The sequence below is a fragment of the Nerophis ophidion genome, linkage group LG01 (assembly GCF_033978795.1).
Source record: "Nerophis ophidion isolate RoL-2023_Sa linkage group LG01, RoL_Noph_v1.0, whole genome shotgun sequence".
Classification (NCBI taxonomy): domain Eukaryota; kingdom Metazoa; phylum Chordata; class Actinopteri; order Syngnathiformes; family Syngnathidae; genus Nerophis; species Nerophis ophidion.
This window is the reverse complement of record NC_084611.1, coordinates 26365240-26392716: the sequence shown is the minus strand read 5'-3', so window position 1 is coordinate 26392716 and position 27477 is coordinate 26365240. Positions and strand designations below refer to the sequence as shown.

Here is a 27477-nt window from a genome sequence, read left to right as displayed (position 1 = left end):
TAGCAACTGTTATGTAAAAGAAAAGGGGTAGGATTAAATAAGCTCTGTTTCTTCTTACTCCTTTTCGAACATGTTGAAAAGAGAAACTGGAAATTGTGATGTATTATGTTGTATGCTTGCATGTTCCAAATAAACTCAAACTCAAACTCAATCACCATACTGCTGTGATTATATGCATCAAGTGTTCATTCAATGCTAAGGCAAAATATCGAGATATATATCATGTATCATGAAATGGCTCAAAAATATCGAGATATTAAAAAAAGGCCATATTACCCAGCTCTATGTTGGACTATAGTGCACTGGGTTTTCGAATATTTTGGCAGCCTTTTTAAAGTTTGGGAAAAGGGAAGAATATTCAGTTAACTAAGTACCATGAATTGATTAACGTGGACCCCAACTTAAACAAGTTGAAAAACTTATTCGGGTGTTACCATTTAGTGGTCAATTGTACGGAATATGTACTGAACTGTGCAATCTACTAATAAAAGTATCAATCAATCAATCAAAAACTAGAATATGCATTTCCGGTACAAATTGCATGTTAAAGTTAAAGTACCAATGATTGTCACACACACACTAGATGTGGCGAAATGTGTCCTCTGCATTTGACCCATCCCCTTGTTCACCCCCTGGGAGTTGAGGGGAGCAGTGGGGGGCAGCGGTGCCACGCCTGGGAATCATTTCTGGTGATTTAACCCCCATTCCAACCCGTGTAAATGCCTTATGTGCGCAAGCCGCCGATAGGCGTCACTGGAACTGAAATGTCTGAATGTCGAGTGTGAGTGGAGTATGTGGATGTTGGAATGGTTCAAATGGGATTTGAAGAGGTTTGTATATTGCCAATTTATTTTCAATGGGGGAAATGGTAATTCAATGTATTCCGGAAATTTTCGGAACGGGAATAATGCTGGCTTGAATGTTCAGGATGAGTGGAGTGTGTGGATGGTGGAACGATTCAAATTGGATGAGAAATGTGGGATATATTATTTACCTATTAGTTATCAATGGGGGCAGCATGGTGAAACAGGGTTTGCTGCGTCTGCCTCCCAATACGAAGGTCCTAGGTTCGATGCTGCGCTTGGGAACTTTCTGTGTGGAGTTTGCATGTCCTCCCCGTGACTGTGTGGGTTCCCTCCAGGTACTCCGGCTTCCTCCCACTTCCAAAGACATGCACCTGGGGATAGGTTGATTGGCAACACTAAATTGGCACTAGTGTGTGAATGAGAGTGTGAATGTTGTCTGTCTATCTGTGTTGGCCCTGCGATGAGGTGGCGACTTGTCCAGGGTGTACCCTGCCCTCCGCCCGATTGTAGTTGAGATAGGCTTCAGCGCCCCCCGCAACCCCGATGGGAATAAGCGGTAGAAAATGGTTGGATGGCTGGATAGGTAGCAATGGAGATATATTCCTGGTAACTTGTAGCTTCAATATCCAGTGTGTGTGGATGGTGGAATACTTCAAATTGGGCAAACAAATGGGAGAGAAAAATGTCCTGGAAAACCTGGAATTCCTGGAAAATTGGGAACTTTGGGAAGAAAAAAAATAAAGTTTTTAGATACTTGAACGCTTCTGATCGAATGAAAACTGAGGGAAAAGAAGTCAAAAAAATAAAAGGGAAAAAACAGTGTTGTTTAAAAGCCAGAATTTGTAATAATCAGGGACATTTTAGAACCCAAAACAATTTGAATGGGCTAAGAAATATAGGATATTTAGAGATTTGTTTTTGCCACAATGATTTTCAAGGGCAAAACGTTCCTGGTAATTCCTGGTAATTAGCTACATTTTCAAACACTTTGGCTTGAATGTCCAGGGTGAGTGGAGTGTGTTGATGGTGAAACGGTTCATACAGGGTGAGAAATGTGGGAGTTATACAAGTCTGAATATTGGCCCATTCAATGGGAAAAATATCCTAAAAAAATTTTGAATTCCAGAAAATTTGGGATACTTGGGAAAATGAAAATTTGGTAGATGACGATTCCTGGACAGGCCGAACGTATGTGAGATGAAATGGCCATGCTTAACAATAAGGTAACAAAGGCCCTGATAATAATCAAATGAATATATTTAAATAACAAAATGACATGCATATTGTGTTACATATGTATAGTACCTAATTATATCAATACAATGAGTTATAAGTACTATTATTGTTATTATTATTAGCTTTAAACTGGCGCCATCAAACGATTAATCGTTTCAATAAGATTGTTCACATTTTTGAAATTTGATTTAACACTATTAATCACTGTTAATTACTTGCTTGCACAATTTAAATCAACTTAAAAAAATACCCCGATATTTTGCTGCAAACATTTTTTTCAATGAATGACTGTTCCCTAAAGAGGGAAACAAATGCAGTTGTGTCAGTCCAAACTAAGCATTATCTCTGCCAAGCATGAAAAGAATGTAGCAAGTGTTTTTTGTTCTCCCTTTCTGGGGCCAAGTGTTGCAGTGACCCACCAGAGTCAGCAGATGGCAGTTTTAGTGCAAAAAGTCTTGGTGGAGGTCTGCACCCTGTTGGGGTAAAATAGTTTTTCATACAGCGCTTGTGTTGTACAGTATTGTGCAGATGTACCTAGTGTATTGCACCTAAGCATTGCTCCTTGGAATGTACAGTTTGTATATTGGGTAACACTTTAATATGGGGAACACATATTCACTATTACCGTATTTTTCGGCTTATAAGTCGCTCCGGAGTATAAGTTGCCCCGGCCGAAAATGCATAATAAAGAAGAAAAAAGGAAAAAACATATATAATTCGCACTAGAGTATAAGTCGCATTTTTTTGGGTGAAATTTATTCGATAAAATCCAACACCAAGAATAGACATTTGAAAGGCAATTTAAAATAAATAAAGAATAGTGAACAACAGGCTGAATAAGTGTACGTTATATGACGCATACTGTAAATAACCAACTGAGAAGGTGCCTGGTATGTTAACGTAACATATTGTGGTAAGAGTCATTCAAATAAATATAACATATAGAACATGCCATACGTTTACCAAACAATCTGTCACTCCAAATCGCTGAATCCGAATAGATCTTCTTCCTCGGTGTCACGCCTGTAAATCTGGTTTTATGTTTGATCATATTTTGTTTTGTTTTCTGGAGTCTTGTTCCGTTTTTTCACTTCCTGGGTTTTTTTTGTTACCATAGCTACTCATTAGTTTCCACCTGTTTCCCCTAGTCATGCCCCGATCATCAGCCTCTCACACCTGCTTCTAGTTACCACGGCCACTATTTATGTCACTTGCTTTCTGTTTATCGTTCTGGGATTTTTGCATTCTGCCTCATGCCTTCACGCACCCTCGATTACCTTGCTATCCATGCCCCTTGTACCGGTCACAGTAAGTGTTTTTGTGTTAGTTATTCATAGTTCTGCCACAGTGCAAGTTTAAGTTTAGTTCATTGTCTTTCATGCCATCGAGCAGTTGTTCGGTTTTCCTGTTTGTATTTTTGTAGCCAAGTTTTGTACCTCCTTGTGAGCGCCCTTCGTTTGTTTGTTTTTGTATTTAGTATTCCTAATAAACAACCATGTACTCACAGTCACGTCTGGCTCTTCCCGTATTCTCCTTGAATCGAAGAAGCAAAAATAGTCCATGTCTCGGTGTGACACTCGGTGTCACTTCTAAACAACTCGGTCAACTCCAAAGGTAGACAACGCGCCGATTCCTCTTCTATCGGTACGTTGTTTAAGTCAGATTCATCGTCAGCTGCAGTTCCAATTAATCCAGCCTTTGTTTCCATCCTGTTCGCTCTATATCGCCTCCCTCTTGGAGAGATTTTTTAGAGTGTCTTATCACTTTTATGCAGACGACTGCCAAATGTATCTGCAGATTTCAAAAGGCCACGGCCCCCTGACACCCCTTCTCCACTGTCTATATGACGTCAAGGCTTGGTTAGCCCATAATTTTTTAATAATGAATGAGGAAAAAAATGAAATTTTAGTTTTTGGTCCGGCCCTCACTGACTTGAGAGCGTTGCAAAATTATGTGCGTCCCAAAGTCACCAGCCTTGGCGTCACTATAGACAGTGATTTTAAACTTGACAAACAAGTCAATGGCGTTTTAAAATTGTGTTTTTATCATATTCGCCTTTTAGCAATAATGAAAACGTTTTTATCTTTTAACCTTTTTGAACAAGTCATGCATGGTTTTATATCAAGTCGCCTGGACTACTGCAATGCACTTTATGCTGGCATTAGCCAAAAAGCTCTCTCCCGGTTGCAGTTAGTCCAAAACGCGGCAGCATGACTTTTTACAGGGACTCGGAAACGTGAGCATACAACCCCAATTCTTCAGAGTCTTCACTGGCTCCCTGTTCATTTTAGAATTGATTTTAAAACATCGCTGTTTGTTTTTAAAGCTTTACATGGACTGGCACCTCATATCTCGGACCTCATCCAAATTTACATCCCTGCGCGCGCTCTGAGGTCCGAGAGCCAGTTCCAGCTCGTGGTGCCCAAGACCTGACTTAAAACCAGGGGTCGGCCCTAAGCTCTGGAACACTCTGCTCCTCCATGTCAGAACTGCTCCCACAGTGGAATGTTTTAAGTCTCGTCTTAAGACCCACTTTTAATCTTTGGCTTTTAACACTACGTGAGTTGTGTGGTCCTCTGTTTTCTGTTTTTTAATTATTTTTTTAAATTTTGATTTCTATTTATTGTTTTAATTGGTTTTACCCTTTAAAATCGTTTTTAATCATATGTATTTTTTTTAATTTTTATATTGGTTTTATTTTTTATTCAGTCATTGGTGGAGCTAAGGATATTTAAATATTGTTTTTAATATTGTTGTGCAGCACTTCGGAAACATTTATGTTGTTTAAATGTGCTATACAAATAAAGTGGATTGGATTGGATTGTTGACTTCGGACAGGATGGTTTCGGTTGTCAATGAAGACCATACTTTGTCAATCCATCCAATGAGTGTGTGTGTGACGATTGTTGATAAACACCTAGTCTCTTATGTGAATTAGATAAATAATATTATTTGATATTTTACAGTAATGTGTTAATAATTTCACACATAAGTCGCTCCAGAGTATGAAAAAAACTGCGACTTACAATTAGAAAAATATGGTAATTAGTTTCTTATTAACATGCAATTTAGTAGCATATTGGCTCTTAATTAGTCATTATTAAGTACTTATTAATGCCTTATTCTGCAGGGCCTTATTATACAACCAGTAAGCCATTGACTAAGAGTCTTCCGTCAATAACATCAGAATTATTTCTCATTAGTAACCCTAACCTTTATATGTTTCCCTAGTGTCCAAATGACTCTAAAATAAGTATTTGTTACTTTAATAAGCAACTAAATAATGGTGAATATGTTCCCTATACTAAAGTGTTACCGTATATTGTTAACAATAATACAATGTTTTGTGTTTTGCAGATTGTAGCTTTGAACAAAACAAAGGAGCGTATGAGACCCTACCACGTCAACCATGAAACAGAAGACCCCGACATTAAAAAGATCAAGAAGGTATACAAATGCATATCATGAAGAGGCGAATGAAACGAACGCCTGCTCTCTGCAAGGTGATGTGTTTGTCTCGCCTCAGGTACAGAGCTTCATGCGAGGCTGGCTCTGTCGGAGGAAGTGGAAGATCATCGTGCAGGACTACATCTGCTCTCCTCACGCTGAGAGCATGAGGAAGAGGAACCAGATTGTCTTCAACATGGTGGAAGCAGAGACAGAGTATGTCTGTTTGCACATTGAACGTTGAAGGCCTTTCTTTACAAGCGGTCAAATCTTATACCGTATTTTTCAGAGTATAAGTCGCCCCGGAGTATAAGTCGCACCTGCCGAAAATGCATAATAAAGAAGGAAAAAAAATATATAATTCACACTGGAGTATAAGTCGCATTTTTTGTGGGAAATTTATTTGATAAAACCCAACACCGGGCTTCACGGTGGAAGAGGGGTTAGTGCGTCTGCCTCACAATACGAAGGTCCTGAGTAGTCAGGGTTCAATCCCGGGCTCGGGATCTTTCTGTGTGGATTTTGCATGTCCTCCCCGTGAATGCGTGGGTTCCCTCCGGGTACTCCGGCTTCCTCCCACTTCCAAAGACATGCACCTGGGAATAGGTTGATTGGCAACACTAAAAATGGTCCCTAGTGTGTGAATGTGAGTGTGAATGTTCTGTCTATCTGTTTTGTCCCTGTGTTGAGGTGGCGACTTGTCCAGGGGGTGTACACCGCCTTCCGCCGGATTGTAGCTGAGATAGGCACCAGCGCCCCCCCCCCCCCCCCCAACTCCCCCCGCGACCCCAAAGGGAATAAGTGGTAGAAAATGGATGGATGGAAAACCCAACACCAAGAACAGACATTTGAAAGGCAATTTAAAATAAATAATGAATAGTGAATAACAGGTTGAATAAGTGTACGTTATATGACGCATAAATAACCAACTGAGAAGGTGCCTGGTATGTTTGCGTAACATATTATGGTAAGAGTCAGTCAAATAACTATAACATATAGAACATGCTTAACGTTTACCAAACAATCTGCCACTCCTAATCGCTAAATCCCATGAAATCTTATACGTCTAGTCTCTTACGTGAATGAGCTAAATAATACTATTTGATGTTTTATGGTAATGTGGTTATAATTTCACACATAAGTCTCTCCTGAGTATAAGTCGCTCCCCGGCCAAACTATGAAAAAAACTGTGACTTATAGTCCAAAAAATATGGTGCATATTTTGTACATTTAAAACACTTTCTTGTGGTTTACAAAAGATGAATTAGTGGTTGTTTGGTCAAAATGTTGCCTAGATTACACTATGTTTTAAAGACCGTCTTCAAGTCGTTTTCTGACCATCTCCTCAGGATGCGCTTTTTTGTGCCCGGTCTTATTTACGTGCCTCCACTTTGACAGTAGCTGCGTTTCCATTGTAGTTATTTGCAAAATAAAAGCGATATTTCAAACATTCTGATAAAGTACATTTGTGGCTTGTAGGTGTTTCCATTAAAGGGTGTTGTACGTCATGAGCTGTAATCCTCGTAAAATCTCATCCTGCGAGACGCCACTTTGAATGAAGACATTGCACCCACTGTTTTGCGATGTCAATAGAAGACGAAGGCAGCGGGTGATTGCTCTAAGGTATTACCTTACGGCCCCCTTGACACTTGTACGGGAATGTGGCTCCCTCCCAGCCTGCAGGTCAGCATCTATTTCGGGGGAGAGACCCGTAAAACTTCCCAGTACGGCGATGCACTACCCTAGCTCAACCCTGGCCAATCGATCGGAATCAAAACCACTTTATAGAAGTGTAAAAAGAAGCCAACTGCTACAAACAATACAAAAATTAGCTGTCATAAAAGTGTAAAAAGAAGCTAACTGTTTAAACAATAATTAGCTGTCAAAAAAGTGTAAAAAAAAAGCTAACTGCTAAAACAACAATAAGCTGTCATAAAGTGTAAAAAGAATATAACCGCTAAAACAATAATTATCTGCCATAAATGTGTAACAACTGCGATAACAATAATTAGCTGTCATAAAAGTGTAAAAAGAAGCTAACCGATGAACAATAATTAGCTGTCATAAAAGTGTAAAAAGAAGCTAACAGCTAAAAAAATAATTACATGTCATAAAAGTATAACAAGAAACTAACCGCTAAAACAATAATTAGCTGTCATAAAAGCGTAAAAAGAAGCTAACCGCTAAACAATAATTAGCTGCCATCAAAGTGTAAAAAGAGGCTAACAGCTAGAAACAATATAAAAATTAGTTGTCATGAAAGTGTATAAAAAGCTAACCGCTAAAACAATAATTAGCTGTCAAAAAAGTGTAAAAAAAAGCTACCCACTAAAACAATAATTAGCTGTCAAACAAAGTGTAAAAAGAAGCTAACTGCTAAAACAATGATTATCTGCCATACAAGTGTAAAAACAAGCTAACTGCTACAACAATAAACAGCTGTCATAAAAGTGTAAAAAGAAGCTAACCGCTGAACAACAATTAGCTGTCATAAATGTGCAAAAAGAAGCTAACCGCTAAAAAAATAATTTGCTGTCAAAAAAGTGTAAAGAAAAGCTACCCGTTAAAATAATAATTAGCAGTCAAACAAAGTGTAAAAAGAAGCTAACTGCTAAAAACAATAATTAGCTGTTATTAAAGTGTAAAAAGAAGCTAACCGCTAAACAATAATTAGCTGTCATAAAAATGTAAAGAAAAGCTACCCGCTAAAATAATAATTAGCAGTCAAACAAAGTGTAAAAAGAAGCTAACTGCTAAAAACAATGAGATAAATAATTGTCATAAAGTGTAAAAAGAAGCTAACCGCTGAACAATAATAAGCTGCCATAAAAGCGTAAAAAGAAGCTAACAGCTAAAAAAAAAAAAAAAAATAGCTGTCATAAAAGTATAACAAGAAACTAATCGCTAAAACTAGGGCTGCGAATCTTTGGGTGCCCCACGATTCGATTCAATATCGATTCTTGGGGTCACGCTTCCATAATATATAGATTTTTTTCAATTCGACTCTCGATTCAAAAACGATATTTTTCCAATTCAAAACGATTCTGTATTCATTCAATACATAGAATTTCAGCAGGATCTACCCCAGTCTGCTGACATGCTAGCAGAGTAGTAGATTTAAAAAAAAAAAGCTTCTATAATTGTAAAGGACAATGTTTTATCAACTGATTGCAATAATGTAAATTTGTTTTAACTGTTAAACGAACCAAAAATCTGACTTATTTTATCTTTGTGAAAATATTGGACACAGTGTGTTGTCAAGCTTATATGATGCGATGCAAGTGTAAGCCACTGTAACACTTTTTTTTTATTCTTATAAATGTCTAATGATAATGTCAATGAGGGATTTTTAATCACTGCCATGCTGACATTATAACTAATATTGATACTGTTGTTGATAATATTCATTTTTGTTTCACTACTTTTGGTTTGTTCTGTGTCGTGTTTGTCTCCTCTCAATTGCTCTGTTTATGGCAGTTCTGAGTGTTGCTGGCTCAGGTTTGATTTTGGAATTGGATTGCATTGTTATGGCATTGCTGTGTAGTGGTTTGTTGGATTGATAAAAAAAAAAATAAAATAAAATAAAATAAACGATTTTTAAAAAATGAGAATCGATTCTGAATCGCACAACGTATTAGATTCGTATTCAAATAAATGTTTTTCCCACACCCCTAGTTAAAACAATAATCAGCTGTCATAAAAGTATAAAACGAAGCTACCGCTAAACAATAATTAGCTGTCATCAAAGTGTAAAAAGAAGCTAACAGCCATAAATATTAGGACTTATAAGCAGTGTAACCTCTACAGTTTGTAAGATGAAGGCGTAATACCAAAGTATATTACGGTGAATGTGTGGGATTTTTGTTTTCAAGTGTAAAAGGAAGTTACACAGCCTCAATATTTTGACGAAAGCAAAGTACCAAGGTGATTTTTATTTATTTATTTATTTTTTTAACGTGGTAGGTTTCTTAACCTTATTAGTAGTTACGAGTGTAAAAAGAAGTCGAGACACGGAGTAAAGTAGGCCAGCTGTGGCAAAGTTGGAGGGAAAACCCCCCCTCCCTCTCAAAAATGTCATATTTTTAAGCGCTTACGTAGGTGTACCTAATGACCCGTCTGCCCTGGATGTCGTGCAGGGCCGCCCTGTCGGTTCGCTGTATAGGTGCCCTCTGAAAAAGTGTTTCCATCATGCTTTTCCGAAAAACTGCAAAAATAGAAACATTTTAAAAACCACCTCATGAAACCGCAAAAAATGTTTTTGCGATATTTGAGAGGTTTTTCAATATATGAGTGATTCCATTACCAGTTTTTGGTTGCAATATTTAGGTTTGGCCCATTTCTAGGGCTAATAGAAACACAACTTGTGTCTTCTCCTCGTCAGCAATGTCGTAGTTTTTAGCTCTTCTATATCCAGTCTACAAACAGATATACATGTAAGTTAGAACGAGGCGCTAATTTGTATTAGAAATTGCAACATCGGAAGACACATGTGCATGTGCGAGTACAAGCTTGGCACTCAGCATCAAGGGTTGGAATTGGCGGTTAAATCACCAAAAATGATTCCCGGGCGTGGCCACCGCTGCTGCCCACTGCTCACCTCACCTCCCATTTGGTGAACAAGAAGATGGGTCAAATGCAGAAAACAAATTTTGCCACACTTAGTGTGTTTGTGACAATCATTGGCACTTTAAATTTTACTTTAACTTACTGAATACAGTGTCGGGCTACAATGACGAACTCACGCAAAGGTCTTCGGCTAAATTTCTACCATTTATGGATTCATCAGCTGACGTCACACTTTGAAAAACCGTTACGAATTGGGCACATTCCAAAGGGCTTGTTTGGAATAAGTATGTATGAAAAAAGACAAGGTTGTTTTATAAATATCTCCTCCATTTCTCCATGGTTTAATTTCAAATTTCCAGGACATATGCAGATCCCAAATACTCAAAAACAGGTACCAATAGGTAAGAAAAGTTGATTTTGAATAATATTTTCCCTTTAGAAGTCTTATGTAATGTATCATTACTTTAAATCAGACCTGGGCAAATTAAGGGGGCCACATGCGGCCCGTTAAGCTTTTGAATCTGGCCCGCCGGACATTCCCAGATAGTTTTTTAGATCTTGAAGGGGAACATTATCACCAGACCTATGTAAGCGTCAATATATACTTTGATGGTGCAGAAAAAAGACCATATATTTTTTTAACCGATTTCCGAACTCTAAATGGGTGAATTTTGGCGAATTAAACGCCTTTCTGTTTATCGCTCTTTTTGTGATGACGTCAGAACGTGACGTCTCCGAGGTAATACAGCCGCCATTTTCATTTTCAACACATTACAAACACCGGGTCTCAGCTCTGTTATTTTCCGTTTTTTCGACTATTTTTTGGAACTTTGGAGACATCATGCCTCGTCGGTGTGTTTTCGGAGGGTGTAACAACACTAACAGGGAGGGATTCAAGTTGCACCACTGGCCCGAAGATGCAAAAGTGTCTGCCGCCAGGCCCCATTGAATGTGCCAGAGTGTCTCCACATTTTACCGGCGATGACAGACATGGCACAGAGATGTATGGATAACCTGCAGATGCATTTGCAATGATAAATTCAACGAAATCACAAAGGTGAGTTTTGTTGATGTTGACTGCCAGCTAATCGATGCTAACATGCTACGCTAATCAATGCTAACATGCTATTTACCGGCAGTACTAAAGCAGACATGGCACAGAGATGTATGGATAACCTGCAGATGCATTTGCAACTATATTACGTTTCCTTCCACCCACATTTAATGCAAAAAAACCCACTTACCAATCGACGGATTTAAGTTGCTCCAGTGTCACAACATGCGAAAGTCCTGATCGTTTGGTCCGCACATTTTACCGGGGATGCTAACGCAGCTATTCGGCCCAACTATGGCTATGAATAGCGTCAATAGCTATTCGCTCAATAGCTTCAGTTTCTTCTTCAATACTTTCATACTCCAACCATCCGTTTCAATACATGCGTAATCTGTTGAATAGCTTAAACCGCTGAAATCCGAGTCTGAATCCCAGCTAATGTCGCTATATCTTGCTGTGGTATTCGCCGTTGTTTGTTTACATTGGCAGCACTGTATGACATCACAGGGAAATGGATAGTCGCATCGCAAATAGCGAAAATCAAGCACTTTAAAGCTTTTTTTAGGGATATTCGGGGACCGGTAAAATTTTGGAAAAAACTTCAAAAAATTCAACAAGCCACTGGGAACTGATTTTTATTGTTTTTAACCCTTTTGAAATTGTGATAATGTTCCCCTTTAAAGATGTAAACTGTTGCCATCATTATGATGTGCAAGGATGTCTTATGATGACCGTAAGTCTTCAACTATACAAAGTATTTCAATGGTTGGAATCTGTGCTTTTGCATGATATATTAGTTAATTTGGTAATTAATTAGTTTCTATGGTAATCTAAGTCACAGCAGCTCAGACGAGGCACCAAGCAGTGTGGGTGTGGAGCTTTTCCAGAGGGTGGGTGTCAGGGACAGACACGGAAGGAGATTTTTACAACAAAGTTCTAAAGCTTAGTGATATATCAGGTGTATCAGATCGTAGGTGTTTTTTTTTTTACCCATATTTTGCTGTGTTTGTATATGTGGAGGAAGAGGGGGTGCGACGTTCAAAAGTTGACAATATTTAGTGTTTTATTGTTCGTAGTTAATACGGTAAATCCTACATTCTTTATTTTCATGTACATTCTGGGTGTCTCATTCAGTAAAAAAAATGTGAAATTCCCTTGCGTTTTTAAGGCGGTCTGTCATAACGTTTTTAGCATTCAATCAGACATTATTTGAGAGGCTTTGTATTCGTGTTCCTAAAAATAATGCCGGCCCCCGGGCACATTTTTTTTCTCTAGATTTGGCCCCCCCCCCGAGTCAAAATAAATGCCCAGGCCTGCTTTAAATAGTAAGGCTCCTGTAATAGACTCAATTGATTTATCACGCCATGTCATGCTTTCACTTACTAGAAAACTAAAGGTTTTGGTAATTATCTTCACTGTAATGGCATAATCTACTTCTACACACTACCTGCAGGGCTTCTGTAAAGCTGCTGTTCATATTGACGTTTAAACATTAAAGGTGATGCTCTATGTTTTTATTGTATAATTCTGCTATACGTGAATGAAGTGAATTATACATTTATATAGCGCTTTTCTCTAGTGACTCAAAGCGCTTTACATTATGAAACCCATTATCTAAACCAGTGGTTCTCAAATGGGGGTACGCGTACCCCTGGGGGTACGTGATGGTATGCCAAGGGGTACGTGATATATTTTTTAAATATTCTAAAAAGAGCAACAATTCAAAAATCCTTTATAAATATATTTATTGAATAATACTTCAACAAAATATGAATGTAAGTTCATATACTGTGAAAAAAATAAACAATGCAAAATTCAGTGTTGACAGTTAGATTTTTTTGTGGACATGCTCCATAAGTATTGATGTTAAAGATTTCTTTTTTTGTGAAGAAATGTTTAGAATTAAGTTCATAAATCCAGATGGATCTCTATTGCAATCCCCAAAGAGGGCACTTTAAGTTGATGATTACTTCTATGTGTAGAAATCTTTATTTATAATTGAATCACTTGTTTATTTTTCAACAAGTTTTTATATCTTTTTATATCTTTTTTTCCAAATAATTCAAGAAAGACCACTATACATGAGCAATATTTTGTAATTTAATAAATGAGAAACTGATGATATAGTGCTGTATTTTACTTCTTTATATCTTTTTTTCAACCAAAAATGCTTTGCTCTGATTAGGGGGTACTTGAATTAAAAAAAAATGTTCATTACTGAAAAAAGGTTGAGAACCACTGATCTAAGTTACATTTAAAACAGGTGTGGGTGTCACTGGGAGCAGGTGGGTAAAGTGTCTTGCCCAAGGACACAACAGCAGTAACTAGGATGGCAGAAGTGCGGATCGAACCTGGAACCCTCAAATATCTGGCACGGCCACTCTACCAACCAAGCTATACCGGCTTTTCCCTCAAAGGTAGCCACAGAATGTCAGTCGAATAAATGCATTTAGTTTTGTTCACCCCAGATTCCGCTCCTGACGCTACCCCGGCCGGGAATCAAACCCATGCTTTCCTCCATTACAGGCAGAGGCGTATATAATCACACTGCCAGGGATGTTACAAACTGCCCGAAAAATGTAGGAGTCGTAAAAACTCTTACTGTTTTTCTTTCTAATTTTCTTAAGTGGGTATTTTTTTCATTTTCTATTTTTATATTTACCAGTCATAATGTGTTCATAGAAAATGTTTTGATAAAATTATTTGTGAGAAATGATGTGTTCAGGTAAACCCCTTTGCCTTATGTTTGAATTATAGCCACTATTAGAAGGTATACAGTCTCAAATACCACTCTTAAAGCCACTATAATGTCTTCGATAGTTACTTTAAGGCTTTACAATCCCTTTAAAAGCACATTGGCTCAGTAATAACAGCATCGATGGCGTTTCCATGGCGACCGAGCATCAGCTATACCGCAGCGATTTACAACACATGTATTGGCGGACCAGCCAGATCTGCTCACATGTGCTGTCGTGTTTCTCTGTTCTTTAACGCAGGTACGTCCACCAGCTCTACATCCTGGTCAACTGCTTCCTCAGACCATTGAGAATGGCTGCCAGCTCCAAGAAGCCCCCCATCAGCCACGACGACGTCAGCAGCATATTCCTCAACAGGTGCGCGGTGACAAACGGACCAGATTTGTTGCTGATCAAAAAGCAAGACGTGTGCGCTGTGTACGGGAGTGTGAAGACTGTGTTGTGTTGGGTTGCAGTGAGACCATCATGTTCCTCCATGAAATTTTCCACCAAGGCTTGAAGGCCAGGATTGCCAACTGGCCCACTCTGGTGCTGGGTAAGCTGTTACTTGAACCCCTGCCCCCCCAAACACACGCACACATACACACACATTGTGTGCAGTCGCTCAGTGACGTCAAGGTCACAGTTTCTCGACATCCAATTCGACTTCTTCAAACATTAGCGTTGACGTCTTAACTCAACACACACAAACACTCATTTCACTATCTCTGTCACCAACACGTAAACACATTGTAGGGACAAACAATAAGCACCAAGGGGGGAAGGCGCCTCGGGTGTTTTTCACCTCTTTTTAAAACAGGAGGCTGCGCACTGATTAGCATCGCCAAGGAGACAGACTGCCGACATACACTGCCGCAAATTGCTAGGGACAAATTCTAAAGAGAAGAAATGGAATCACTGAATAAAATTCCATCTCATCACAATTCTGACTGAAGCAAAAGGAAATATTTTTGCAATAAGTCTCAAATAAAGCCCAATAACTGATTGATTAACTACATTTGGTAACACTTTAGTATGGGGAACATATTCACCATTAATTAGTTGCTTATTAAAGTAACACGTACTTAATTTGGAGTTATATGGACACTAGGGGAACATATAAGGGTTAGCGTTAGGGTCAGGGTTACAAATAAGCAATAATTCTAAGCTTATTGAGGAAAGACTCTTAATTAATGGCTTACTGGTTGTAAAATTAAGGCCATGCAGAATAAGGTATTAATAAGTACTTAATAATGACTAATTAAGAGCTAATATTGATTAACTAAATTTGGTAACACTTTAGTATCCATCTGATCCATCTATTTCCTACCGCCTACTCAGTGGGCTAGTGGTTAGAGTGTCTGCCCTGAGATCGGTAGGTTGTGAGTTCAAAACCCCGGCTGAGTCATACCAAAGACTATTAAAAAATGGGACCCATTACCTCCCTGCTTGGCACTCAGCATCAAGGATTGGAATTGGGGGTTAAATCACCATAAATGGTTCCCAGGCGTGGCACCGCTGCTGCCCACTGCTCCCCTCACTTCCCAGGGGGTGATCAAGGGGATGGGTCAAATGCAAAGGACACATTTCACCACAGCTAGTGTGTGTGTGTGACAATCATTGGTACTTTAACTTTAACTATTTCCTTTGGGGTTCGCATAGGGCGCTGGTGCCTATCTCAGCTACAATCGGGCGGAAGGCGGTGTACACCCTGGACAAGTCTCCACCTCATCGCAGACACTTAAGTATGGGGAACATATTCACCATTAGTTAATTGATTATTAAAGTATTAAGAACTTAATTTAGAGTTATTTGGACACTAGGGGAACATATAAGGGTTAGGGTTACTAATAGGCAATAATTCTGAGGTTATTGAGGGAAGACTGTTAGTTAATGGCTTACTGCTTGTATAATAAGGCCATGCAGAATAAGGCCTTAATAAGTACTTAATAACGACTAATTAAGAGCCACTATTGATGAACTAAATTTGGTAACACTTTAGTATCCATCCATTTTCTACCACCTATTTCCTTTGGGGTCGCAGAGGGCGCTGGTGCCTATCTCAGCTACAATCGGGTGGAAGGCGGGGTACACCCTGGACAAGTCTCCACCTCATCGCAAACTTTTTAGTATGGGGAACAGATTCACCATTAGTTAGTTGATTATTAAAGTATTAAGGACTTAATTTAGAGTTATTTGGACACTAGGGGAACATATAAGGGTTAGGGTTAGGGTTACTAATAAGCAATAATTCTGAGGTTATTGAGGAAAGACTCTTAGTTAATGGCTTACTGCTTGTATAATAAGGCCATGCAGAATAAGGCCTTAGTAAGTACTTAATAATGACTAATTAAGAGCCAGTATTGATTAACTAAACTTGGTAACACTTTAGTATGGAAAACATATTCCCCATTAGTTAGTTGCTTATTTTATTCGGACACTAGGGGAACATATAAGGATTAGGGTTACTAATTAGCAATAATTCTGAGGTTATTGATTGAAGTCTCTTAGTTAATGGCTTACTGGTTGTACAATAAGGCAATGCAGAAAAAGGCCTTAATAAGTACTTAATAATGAACAATTAAGAGCCAATATTGATGTACTTAATTTGGTAACACTTTAGTATGGGGAGCATATTCCCCATACTTAGTGGCTTATTTTATTTGGACACTAGCTGAGATAGGCGCCAGCGCCCCCCGCGACCCCAAAAAGGGAATAAGCGGTAGAAAATGCATGCATGTATGCATGCATGCATGCATGCACTAGGGGAACACATAAGGGTTAGGGTTAGTAATAAGCAGAAATTCTGAGGTTATTGAGGAAAGACTCTTAGCCAGTGGCCTACTGGTTATATAATAAGGCCATGCAGAATAAAGCATCAATAAGTACTTAATAATGACTAATTAAGAGCCAATATTGATTAACTAAATTTGGTAACACTTTAGTATGGGGAACATATTACCCATTACTTAGTGGCTTATTTTATTTTGACACTAGGGGCACATATAAGGGTTAGGGTTAGTATTAAGCAATAATTTTGAGTTATTGAGGGAAGACTCTTAGTTAATGGTTTACTGGTTGTATAATAAGGCAATGCAGAAAAGGCCTTAATAAGTACTTAATAATGACCAATTAAGAGCCAATATTGATTAAATAAATTTGGTAACACTTTCGTATGGGGAACATATTCACCATTAGTTAGTTACTTGTTTTATTTGGACACTAGGGGAACATATAAGGGTTAGGGTTACTAATTAGCAATAATTCTGAGGTTATTGAGGGAAGACTCTTAGTTAATGGCTTACTGGTTGTATAATAAGGTCATGCAGAATAAAGCATTAACAAGTCCTTAATAATGATTAAATAAGAGCCAATATTGATTAACTACATTTGGTAACACTTTAGTATGGGGAACATATTCATCATTAGTTAGTTGGTAATTTAAGTATTAAAGACTTAACTTAGAGTTATTGGACACTTGGGGAACATTTAAGGGTTAGGGATAGGGTTATGAATAAGCAATAATTCTGAGGTTATTGAGGGAAGACTCTTAGTTAATGGCTTACTGTTTGTATAATAAGGCCATGCAGAATAAGGCCTTAATAAGTCATTAATGACTAATTAAGAGCCAATATGTTAGTAATTTGCATTTTAATAAGCAACTAATTAATGGTGAATATGTGTTCCCCATACTAAAGTGTTACCCAAAATTTTGACACATCAACAGCGTGAGTCAATTCCAAACAGAAGGCTGAAAAGTATTGACTGTGTAGTTACTGTGTGTACAATCAGATAAAAGAACATCTAATTTACATTAAGATGCATTTGTATTTACCTTTTTATGTGCAAGTTATTTTTTCTATTCCTGAATTGCGCCACACGAAAGGGTAAACATTGGCCAAAACTTGTCCCGCTACTCTGTTGTTATTATTTTTCGGAAAAACACGAACACATAGTGGAACTGTCATCAAACCAGAGTGACTTAAAAAGCTAAAACAAAAAACAGCTCAATGTGCTCTAGTCTAATTCACATTTAAAGGTACTGGTAAGCACGTACGTAAAATTGGACCATAATTGGTCAAAACATCAAGCAAAACTTATTTGCAAAGGCATAGGCTGACATATGGTAAATGACTGTATGTCATTCACTATTTGTCTTATTATACAACTTTCCCCTTCTCCGTATTATGTGTATGCTAGCATTTTCAGCCACAAATTAAATTCACAGTCAATAAAAATAGTGAAAACTTATGTACCTACAGTACATGTGGTATTTTATTTTAGTAAAAATATTAATACAATTATTTTAAAGATGTCATTACAGGGTGTTATGTACAGACTTTTTAGCCCAAAAATGCATTCAATACATGTTTGGATAAGGCTGTAAAAGGAGAAGGTGTAAGTATACTTTCCTAATGCAATGTATTAGTATGTCCATATGAGGGTGTCCCAGAATGGGCCAAGTCGGTGTTCAAGGTAATCACAATGAGTCAATGTTTTTGAAACAAGTGGTAACCACTTCACTGATTATCTAACAGGTACTGGTCCACTCCTACCTCCCTGAACCATAACATAACAACTCCATAGACAAAATGAACACTGTCATGTACAGTTTTGCCGTCCAACCACTCCATGTTCTGTACATAAAAAGTCAGTGGTAAAGAGATGTGATTCCTTGTTTGCTCTCTTCGCAGCCGACCTTTTTGACATCCTGCTGCCCATGCTGAACATCTACCAGGAGTTTGTAAGAAACCACCAATACAGTCTGCAGGTTTTGGCCAATTGTAAGCAGAACAGAGACTTTGACAAGCTGCTTAAACAGTACGAGTCCAATGCCGCCTGTGAGGGGAGGATGCTTGAGACCTTCCTCACCTACCCCATGTTTCAGGTCTGCACAACGAATGGAGATCTTCAATCATTTAGGATAATATATTAGATAGAGTGCATTTTTACTAATAGTAAATAATATACCGGTACATGAATATACAGTATCTTGTGTCTGGCTTTTTTTTTTAGAACCGTGTGTATTTTCCAGGCACTATAAACACAATCATTGTTGTTTAAATAGCTGGCAAAAAAGTGAGTTTCAAAACAGTTTTCTTACTTACAGTTAAACATGTTGGTGGTTGCATCACGGACTGGGGATGTATGAGTGCTGCAAACACTGCAGAGCTGTGGTTCAATGAGAGGAAAAATGAATACTAACATGGACCGTAACTCACTAATGTAACGGACTGATAATGAGTACAGACACACAACTACAGGAGGGACTGATGTATACATCAGGTGCTAAAATAGCGTATGTAAACTATAAAAACACTTGGACTATTATCGGATGATCTACTATGTGCATTGTGTGTAATGCTACAGTGGCCAAAAATAGTACATAAGTGCAAAAGTGATGTAGATTGCCGTATTCAAATAAGGATTTTTGGATATGTTACCAACTGTCACCATGGAGACAATCTTCTTTGTCTTCTTCTTTGTGTTTTACGACGTTTGGCATCCAACTTAATGGTGCCTTACCGACACCTCCTGCTCCAAAGTGTGGGTCAGAGAGTTGTTCTCAAATCTAAATCCCTTGGAGAAAATCGATTATTACCCTTTAAATTCATGTTACCAAGCTTCAACATGTAGCATTTTGTTATGTTTTGAAACATGCAGCACATAACTATATTCTGTGCCACCTTTTATGGACAATAAAGAATGCTTATGCAGTGCGGTCTACAACTGAACCCACTTTTTAGCACACCGAAGGAGACTGTGGCACAACCGTTTGTGCGTAACTGTGCCAGTTTGCTCATAGATTCCAAACATGATGAATATAAATGCAAACTTGCGGCATTGATGAATCACATTGCAAGTGCTAAATTATTATATTTGCATCTCCTTCCACTACTCTTGTGCGTCTTCTGACAATCTGCATATATTCTGCATATGCATGACGACAGACAAGTTAAATGGATTGTTCTCGTTATTTTGCTCATTAGCTTTACTTGCGCAATCTAGTTTGTACATGTTTTAATAAACGCAAACCTTTATGTTGATACTTACACAACACAATTTGGACACAATTTGAGCATGTTCACTGTGAGGTGGGCTTACTTATGCTGGCTATTTAGACAACAATTGTTGTGTCTTTAATTATTTTTAGTGGATACCGAAAAGCTGTACACAGACAACTCTAACCTATATACAGGTTTCATTTTCGTAGTGTTGACTCTTTAGACAACATAATAAAAGTGGTTGCTAATATGTACTCACTTTTGAAAGACACTATTCATACTGTATAACTACACCATAATTTTCCTAATCAAATACTGTTATTACTAATTTCTTGTACCAGATTCCTCGTTATATCATCACCCTGCACGAGTTATTGGCACACACGCCGCACGAACATGTGGAGCGTAAGAGTTTGGAGTTTGCAAAGTCCAAATTAGAGGAACTGTCAAGGTAAAGGGGAATGTTTTTTAAATTGTTCACCCCTTTGTTTAGTTTTAACACTGACAGATGATTTGTGTTTGCGTGCTCAGGGTAATGCACGATGAGGTGAGCGACACTGAAAATATTCGCAAAAACCTGGCCATCGAGAGAATGATCGTGGAGGGTTGTGACATCCTGCTGGACACTAGCCAGACCTTCGTCAGGCAGGGTGAGTCTTCATCAATTCCACATTTGCAGTGCCAAGGAGGAAAAAAATTGTGTTGCATGAATTCCACAAAAACTAATGAACATCAAGTAATTATTTTGACTGGGAAAGCAGGACACAATAATTAACTTTTAAATTATTGGTTCTTTTTACATGTTTTATTACGTATAGTTTTTATTAAAATAAAGAAATACCAACAGCTCTCCTCATCATTAAACATCAATTGCTTATTCAAACAAAAGCCTGAAACTGCAGATGATTCTTCTGAGACCCTGTTCTGATATCCATCCCTAATTTAGCCACAGTTACACACCTTACCTTTGTAGTTTCTTTTCCTAACACAGGCATCAACAAGTGTAATTTTTCTCTCATTATCATACATGGACATTCAATCCATCCATCCATCCATTTCCTACCGCTTATTCCCTTTGCTTTTAATTAAACACTGTAATAGTACGACTTTAAAATACTCCCCTTTTTATCACACACAAATGCATGCCATATAGTTGCCTCACGTAACTTAACAAAGCTCATTTTACATACCAATCATTATATTGTTAGTTTTTCCTTTTTAACTCTTATGTCATTTATTTCACCCCATATTTGTTCCCACTACCGCACCTTAAATTGGAGTCTTTAATCTTGTTATATGCAAATATAATGACAATAAAGTTCATTCTATTCTATTCTATTCTATTCTATTCTCCATCCATCCATTTTCTACCGCTTATTCCCTTTTGGGGTCGCGGGGGGCGCTGGCGCCTATCTCAGCTACAATCGGGCGGAAGGCGGGGTACACCCTGGACAAGTCGCCACCTCATCGCAGGGCCAACACAGATAGACAGACAACATTCACACTCACATTCACACACTAGGGCCAATTTAGTGTTGCCAATCAACCTATCCCCAGGTGCATGTCTTTGGAAGTGGGAGGAAGCCGGAGTTCTATTCTATTCTATTCTATTCTATATATTATCATTATCATTATCATTATCATATTGTACGGAGTAGCCAGACATACATTTTTGGGCCTGTGGTTAACGTGACATAAAGTGTTACATGTATTGTCTGCGTAATGTGCTGTGAAATATAGATAATTAAACTAAAATACATTTTGAAGATTATTAAAAAATGTACTTCCTCTGAATATTTATTATCAGTTTTTTTTTTTTGTAATAGATTAGGACTGTGTTTCTCAAACTCTATTCACCAAGTATCACCTCAGAAAACACTTACCTCTCCAAGTACCGCCATAATGACCGATATTAAAAGACAATAGCTGTGGAGGGGGCGTGTCCTGCGGGCCTGCGGCAAAGCCGGGTGTGCCAGGGCCGACCTCGAAGTCAGCGACAGGTGCGTAGATGTTCCAGGTGGGCTTTATTATCTAATCACCTGTCGCTCTGTAAAAAGCAGCAGCCGGGGAGGAGAGGTAGTTGGAGTGGGAGGCAGAGGAAAACACACGTACAAAGACATGCCAGACTAAAAAGTCCAAGTTTATATTGCTGGAAAGCAATCCCTGCATGGTTGTGTGAGAATAAAAACTGGCTTTATATCAATGAAACGGGCTCGCCTGGAGATGCTTGATGGTCAGGAGGACCCACTGGAAGAGAGCTTCCACAGTAGCCTAATAGGCCTAAGTATTATTTAAAACAAGGCCGAGGTTTTATTTAACAAGTATACAGTATATTTATTATTTGTGGCCATTGCAGCATTACACACAATGCGCAGACAGCAATAACAGTGATACTCCATACACAGTACATATATACAGACTTCACCAGTTGGGGCCCGCGACCACAGTTTGAGAATCTTTGGAATAGGTTAATTTCTAGTTAATGTTCTGAACTAATGTTTCAGTGGAAATGTTGCGCAGAAAAATACTGTTGATGCACATTTTAAATGTATTTATAGAACTTGCAGTACTTTGCATTTTAAAATTAAACATAATTTACAACGCGGATCAAATAATTACAGGGTAAATGTTGCTAATTTCCACAGCTGATGTGATGTTGTTTCATTAGACAGCTTCCTACTTGAGAATGAATCAATAGCGGCTCTGCTCCAGTAGGGAAGGGATTCATATAGCCTCATTCCTGGGTAGATCTTGTCTGAGAGGAAAGTGGAGGGTTAATCATTCCACTCTACATATGGCTGGTGACTCTGTGGTCAGAGTTGGAATTGCCACAAAACACATTTTAAGCTTTTCAAAACTCTTTTGCCATCTTGTGGCTAAAGTGGATGGTGCACCCCCCGAATTCGTCACGTTTCATGTGTGAGGTAAATCGCGACAAATGGGCCCATATGGAACCCTTTCCTACTGTGGTTGCATCCATGAAGTGCACTGAATTTATCTTCGAATGCTTTAAGATGCAATTAATCAACCTTTAATTTCAGAACAATCAATCGATTATCTCTTCCTAATATCCACTATGTGCTTTATGTAGTAGTCAAAGTGCAATACGTCAATAAGTATCTAACAAAATGTGCTTTGGAAATTGTATTGTCAAGTCAGGTCAATTTTATTTATATAGTGTTATGTTTTACTAAGAGGAGATGACGGCAAACTAACACCAGGTGGCAGTCCTGTCAAAATATTTATTTTTATATAAAGTATAAAAATATATATATGATAAGAATATAAACAATACTAATGAATAAACCAAGGAAATGAAGTGTGACAAAAACTCAAGTGTGTATGGTGTAAGGCTATGTGTGTAGATTAGCTGAGGTGTGTCTTACCAAAACGTTGACGAGAGCGAAGGAACGCGGAAGTCCGTGGGAAAACGTGTCTAAGCGGGAGGTTGAGAATCCAAAAGGCAGTCTGGGAGGCAAGGGGAACAACAGGGGATCCAGGAGAAACACGGGGAGTGACATTTACAGAAGACTATAATCCGCCGAGTGATGGCAGGTTGTCCAGGTTTATGAAGGCAGCTCCGTCATTACCATCAGGTGTGAAGATTGCCCGTGATTGATTGCAGCTGACGGCTGCTGCAGAGCGGAGACGCACGCGGCTCGTCCCTGGCTGTGTGTGGCCGTGGGCGTGTCCTGAGGTGCGCACAGACGGACGAGCGGCGCTGGCAGGAATCTGAACCGTAACAAATAACACGTTTACAACAACTTTTAAATTGAACCAAAGTGCTTTACAGGTTAAAAAAAAAAAGCATAGAGCAAAAAAAAAAACCAACAAAGAACAAAAACAATGAATGAGCTGAACAAAATAGTGCATAAAGCAATACGGTAAAAGGGGTCGAATAAAAAGTAAAACATTTGCTAAATAAAAATCATAATACCGTATTTCTTTGAATTGCCGCAGGGCATATAGTATGCGCCTGCCTTGAATTTCTGCCGGGTCAAACTTGCTTTGCAAAATAATTAGCGCATGCTTAGTATTACCGCCTGGTCAAACTCGTGACGTCACAAGGGACACTTCCCCATCATCATTTTCAAAATGGAGGAGGCTGATTTGAATACCTGTAATTTGAAATCGCATAAAGGGAAGAAGATTAAGAGCTATTCAGTAGGATTTAAGGTCCAAGCTTACATCACACTCAAATTTTACTGCATGCCTTTGGTAAGTGCCGGAGTGAGAAGAGGTTTTAAAATAATTGGCGCGTGCTTACTTTTACCGCATGCCTTTGGTAAGCGCAGGAGTGAGAAGAGGTTTTAAATTAATTAGCGCATGCTTACTTTTACCGCATGCCTTTGGTAAGCGCAGGAGTAAGAAGAGGTTTTAAATTAATTAGCGCTCCGGCAGCAATTCAAGGAAATACGGTAATAAAAGTGCGACAAATAGAAAAATAAAAGTAAAGCGAAGGGGTTGGGGGGTAGGACTAGAAAATGGTGGCCCAGTGGGTAGACTCAGCTCAGGTCAAAGGCCAGCGAGAAGAGGTAGGTCTTAAGAAGGGTTTCGAAAACCCCCAGGCTCTGGGCTGACTTAATGTGGAGGGGAAGGCTGTTCCAGAGCTTTGGGGCGGCAACAGAAAAGGCGCTGTCCCCTCCGGTCTTTAGCCTGGATCTAGGGACCGCCAACAGCAGTTGGTCAGATGACCTTAGGGCTCTAGACGAGGTATGATGATGCAGAAGCTCGGTCAGGTATTGTGGGGCAAGACCATTTAGGGATTTAAAAACAATTAAAAGTAATTTAAAATCAATGCGGTGACGGACAGGGAGCCAGTGGAGTGAGGCCAGGACTGGGGTGATGTGCTCGCGTTTTTTTGGTGCTGGTGAGGAGACGGGCAGCCGCGTTTTGCACAAGCTGCAAACGGCAGACTGATGCCTAATCAATGCCAACGTACAGTGAAATATTGTTGTCGAGCCGGTGTGTGATGAAGCTATGGACTGCCGTCTCCGGGTCGTATTGAGCTTAATCTGCTCTGTCCAGGTTCTCTCATACAGCTGCCGTCAGTGGAGCGGGGCAAGCTGAGCAAGGTCCGACTTGGCTCGCTCTCCCTGAAGAAGGAAGGAGAAAGACAGTGCTTCCTGTTCACAAAACACTTCCTTGTGTGCACGCGCAGCTCTGGAGGGAAACTGCACCTCCTCAAGGTCACTCCCACCCCTCCCCCCGCCCCCACACCCCCTTCCTTTTCTTCATGTTGTTTGATTTGAATGGCAACATTTGACTGCATTTTCGCTCCACTCCTGCAGCAAGGCGGCGTCTTGTCCCTAATTGACTGCACGCTCATCGAGGAGCCGGATGCCGTGGATGAAGAGTGTAAGCTGTTCACACACATTTAAGGTTAATTGTCTGTCAGGTGATAAGTGAGCCCGAAATGAGTTCCCTTTAAATATCAGCAGCTCGCCCCTTTTAAAAGTCAGGGTAGGATCTTTTGACATTAACAGTCCATTAATTTGCTTGCTTCTCAGGATGTAGAAACACATTTATAGGTAGAGATAGCAGGTGCACTTAATTAACTTGCTTATACGTCATTGTTCAGCTAAAGCCGGAGGTCAAGTATTTGGTCAGCTGGACTTTAAGCTGGTGGTGGAGCCATCCGACTCGGCTTCGTTCACAGTGGTGCTGCTGGCGCCCTCGCGGCAGGAGAAGGCTGCGTGGACAAGCGATATTAGTCAGGTGATACACACACACACACACATAAATACACACACACACAAGCACACTGAATAACAAGAACCTCCAAAGAGCGGGAGCTTGCCTCCACTGAGCTTTGGCGAGGCTTAGTGAAGCGTAAACACATACATGGGTGCAGCTCCCTGGAGGGGAGCTTCACAAACACAGAGTCTCCATGCTAGCATTCCTGCAAGACAAAATCTGATTTCAAGCCTCATTTGTCAACTCCCTCTCGCTCCCTCCTAGTGTATTGATAACATCCGGTGCAATGGCCTGATGACCAGCGTCTTTGAGGAGAACTCCAAAGTGACCGTGCCTCATATGATCAAGTAAGTGTGGAAATGTGTGTGTGAAGAGGAGCACCCATCTCTTCATGCTGCATAACATAAAGCATTAAGTGGGTGAAGATGTTGAAACACAAAGTGTACCTTTTTTTGGAATGATGCTTTTTTATTTGATTTATTTTAAATAAGTTTGGTTTCTATTATTTATTTGCAATACAGTGGAACCTCTTGCGTTGAACATATAGTTTGCTCCAGTCTTTTATGGATTTCACTCTTTATTTCCTCTTTGATGACTGCATCTGGCTCTCAGATAAATCTTAGCTGACATTGCTTAACACTATAAGTAATGAATAATTCCGCGGGTAATCACAGTGTTAAAAATAAACATTCTCATGCATTTTAATCCATCCATCCGTTTTTCTACCGCACCTGTTCAAGAAGTCGCATTAATTGTAGAAGTATTTTATTTTTTATTGGTTAGCTTCAGAATAACAATGTTATTAAAAATAATTAGAGACTTATTATACTCTAAAAATGTTGGTCTTACTTAAAATACACGCATTTAGTTGTATTCAGTGTTAAAAAATATTATATGGCTCTCACGGAAATACATTTTAAAATATTTGGCTTTCATGGCTCTCTCAGCCAAAAAGGTTCCCGACCCCTGCTCTAAAGCATCCATCCATCTATTTTCTACCGCTTCTCCCTTTTGGGGTCGCGGGGGGTGCTGGAGCCTATCTCATTTTCGTTCCGGCGGAAGGCAGAGTACAACCTGGACAAATCGCCATCTCATCGCGGGGCCAACACAGATAGACAGACAACTTTCACACTCACATTCACACACTAGGGCCAATTTAGTGTTGCAAATCAACCTATCCCCATGTGCATGTCTTTGGAGGTGAGAGGCAGCCGGAGTACCTGGAGGGAACCCATGGGGAGAACATGCAAACTCCACACAGAAAGAGCCCAAGCCTGGGATTGAACTCAGGACCTTCGTATTGTGAGGCACATGCACTAACCCCTGTCCCACAGTGCTGCCCTGCTCTAAAGCAATGGTTCTCAAACGTTTTTCACCAAGTACCACCTCAGAATACACTTGGCTCTCCAAGTACCATGATAATGACCGACATTCAAATACAATAACGTTGCATTGTAGGCCTAAGTATGCATTAAAACAATGCAGGGGTTTTATTTAACTAGCATATTTAATATTTTTGGCCACTGTAATATTACACACAGTTTCAACAGGAACGCTGTTTTTGGATATAGGAAAATAAAACACTGTACAAGGGATTATTTGTCGTACAAATAGATGGGGCCCACGTACCACGACTTGTACATGTACCATGGTTTGAGGATCACTGCCCTAAACGAAACAATATAAACAGAAATGGTCTTCTCCAGGATCAAACTGATCCTGTGAGAGTGGTATATAGTATGCCCCAATTTTCTTGTGATTCAATTTTCTATGGGTTGGTGACTTAGTCATTGTGATTTTTTTTTTTATTGAGTATGACTGCAAAATAACGCTCCATGGGGACATAGAAAGTTGCGAGTTGTTGCATACTGCTGTGGAGTTGCAGAGTCACGACACTGTGACATGTTGTGCTGTAAAGCGCTGCTTTCGTT

General features: G+C 39.3%; 1 protein-coding gene across 2 annotated transcripts in view; it reads left to right on the top strand.

Annotated features, from left to right (window-relative positions):
• Nucleotides 1-27477, top strand: part of rasgrf2b (Ras protein-specific guanine nucleotide-releasing factor 2b) — a 157478-nt gene that overhangs the window by 87745 nt on the left and 42256 nt on the right. For both annotated transcript variants that reach the window (XM_061899807.1, XM_061899799.1), the window contains exons 4-14: nt 5400-5489; nt 5569-5705; nt 14106-14222; nt 14321-14400; nt 18539-18732; nt 20191-20300; nt 20381-20499; nt 24878-25038; nt 25141-25207; nt 25431-25567; nt 25811-25893. In XM_061899807.1, coding sequence (XP_061755791.1) covers nt 5400-5489; nt 5569-5705; nt 14106-14222; nt 14321-14400; nt 18539-18732; nt 20191-20300; nt 20381-20499; nt 24878-25038; nt 25141-25207; nt 25431-25567; nt 25811-25893 — 1295 coding nt within the window. The remainder of the gene's footprint in view (nt 1-5399; nt 5490-5568; nt 5706-14105; nt 14223-14320; nt 14401-18538; nt 18733-20190; nt 20301-20380; nt 20500-24877; nt 25039-25140; nt 25208-25430; nt 25568-25810; nt 25894-27477) is intronic.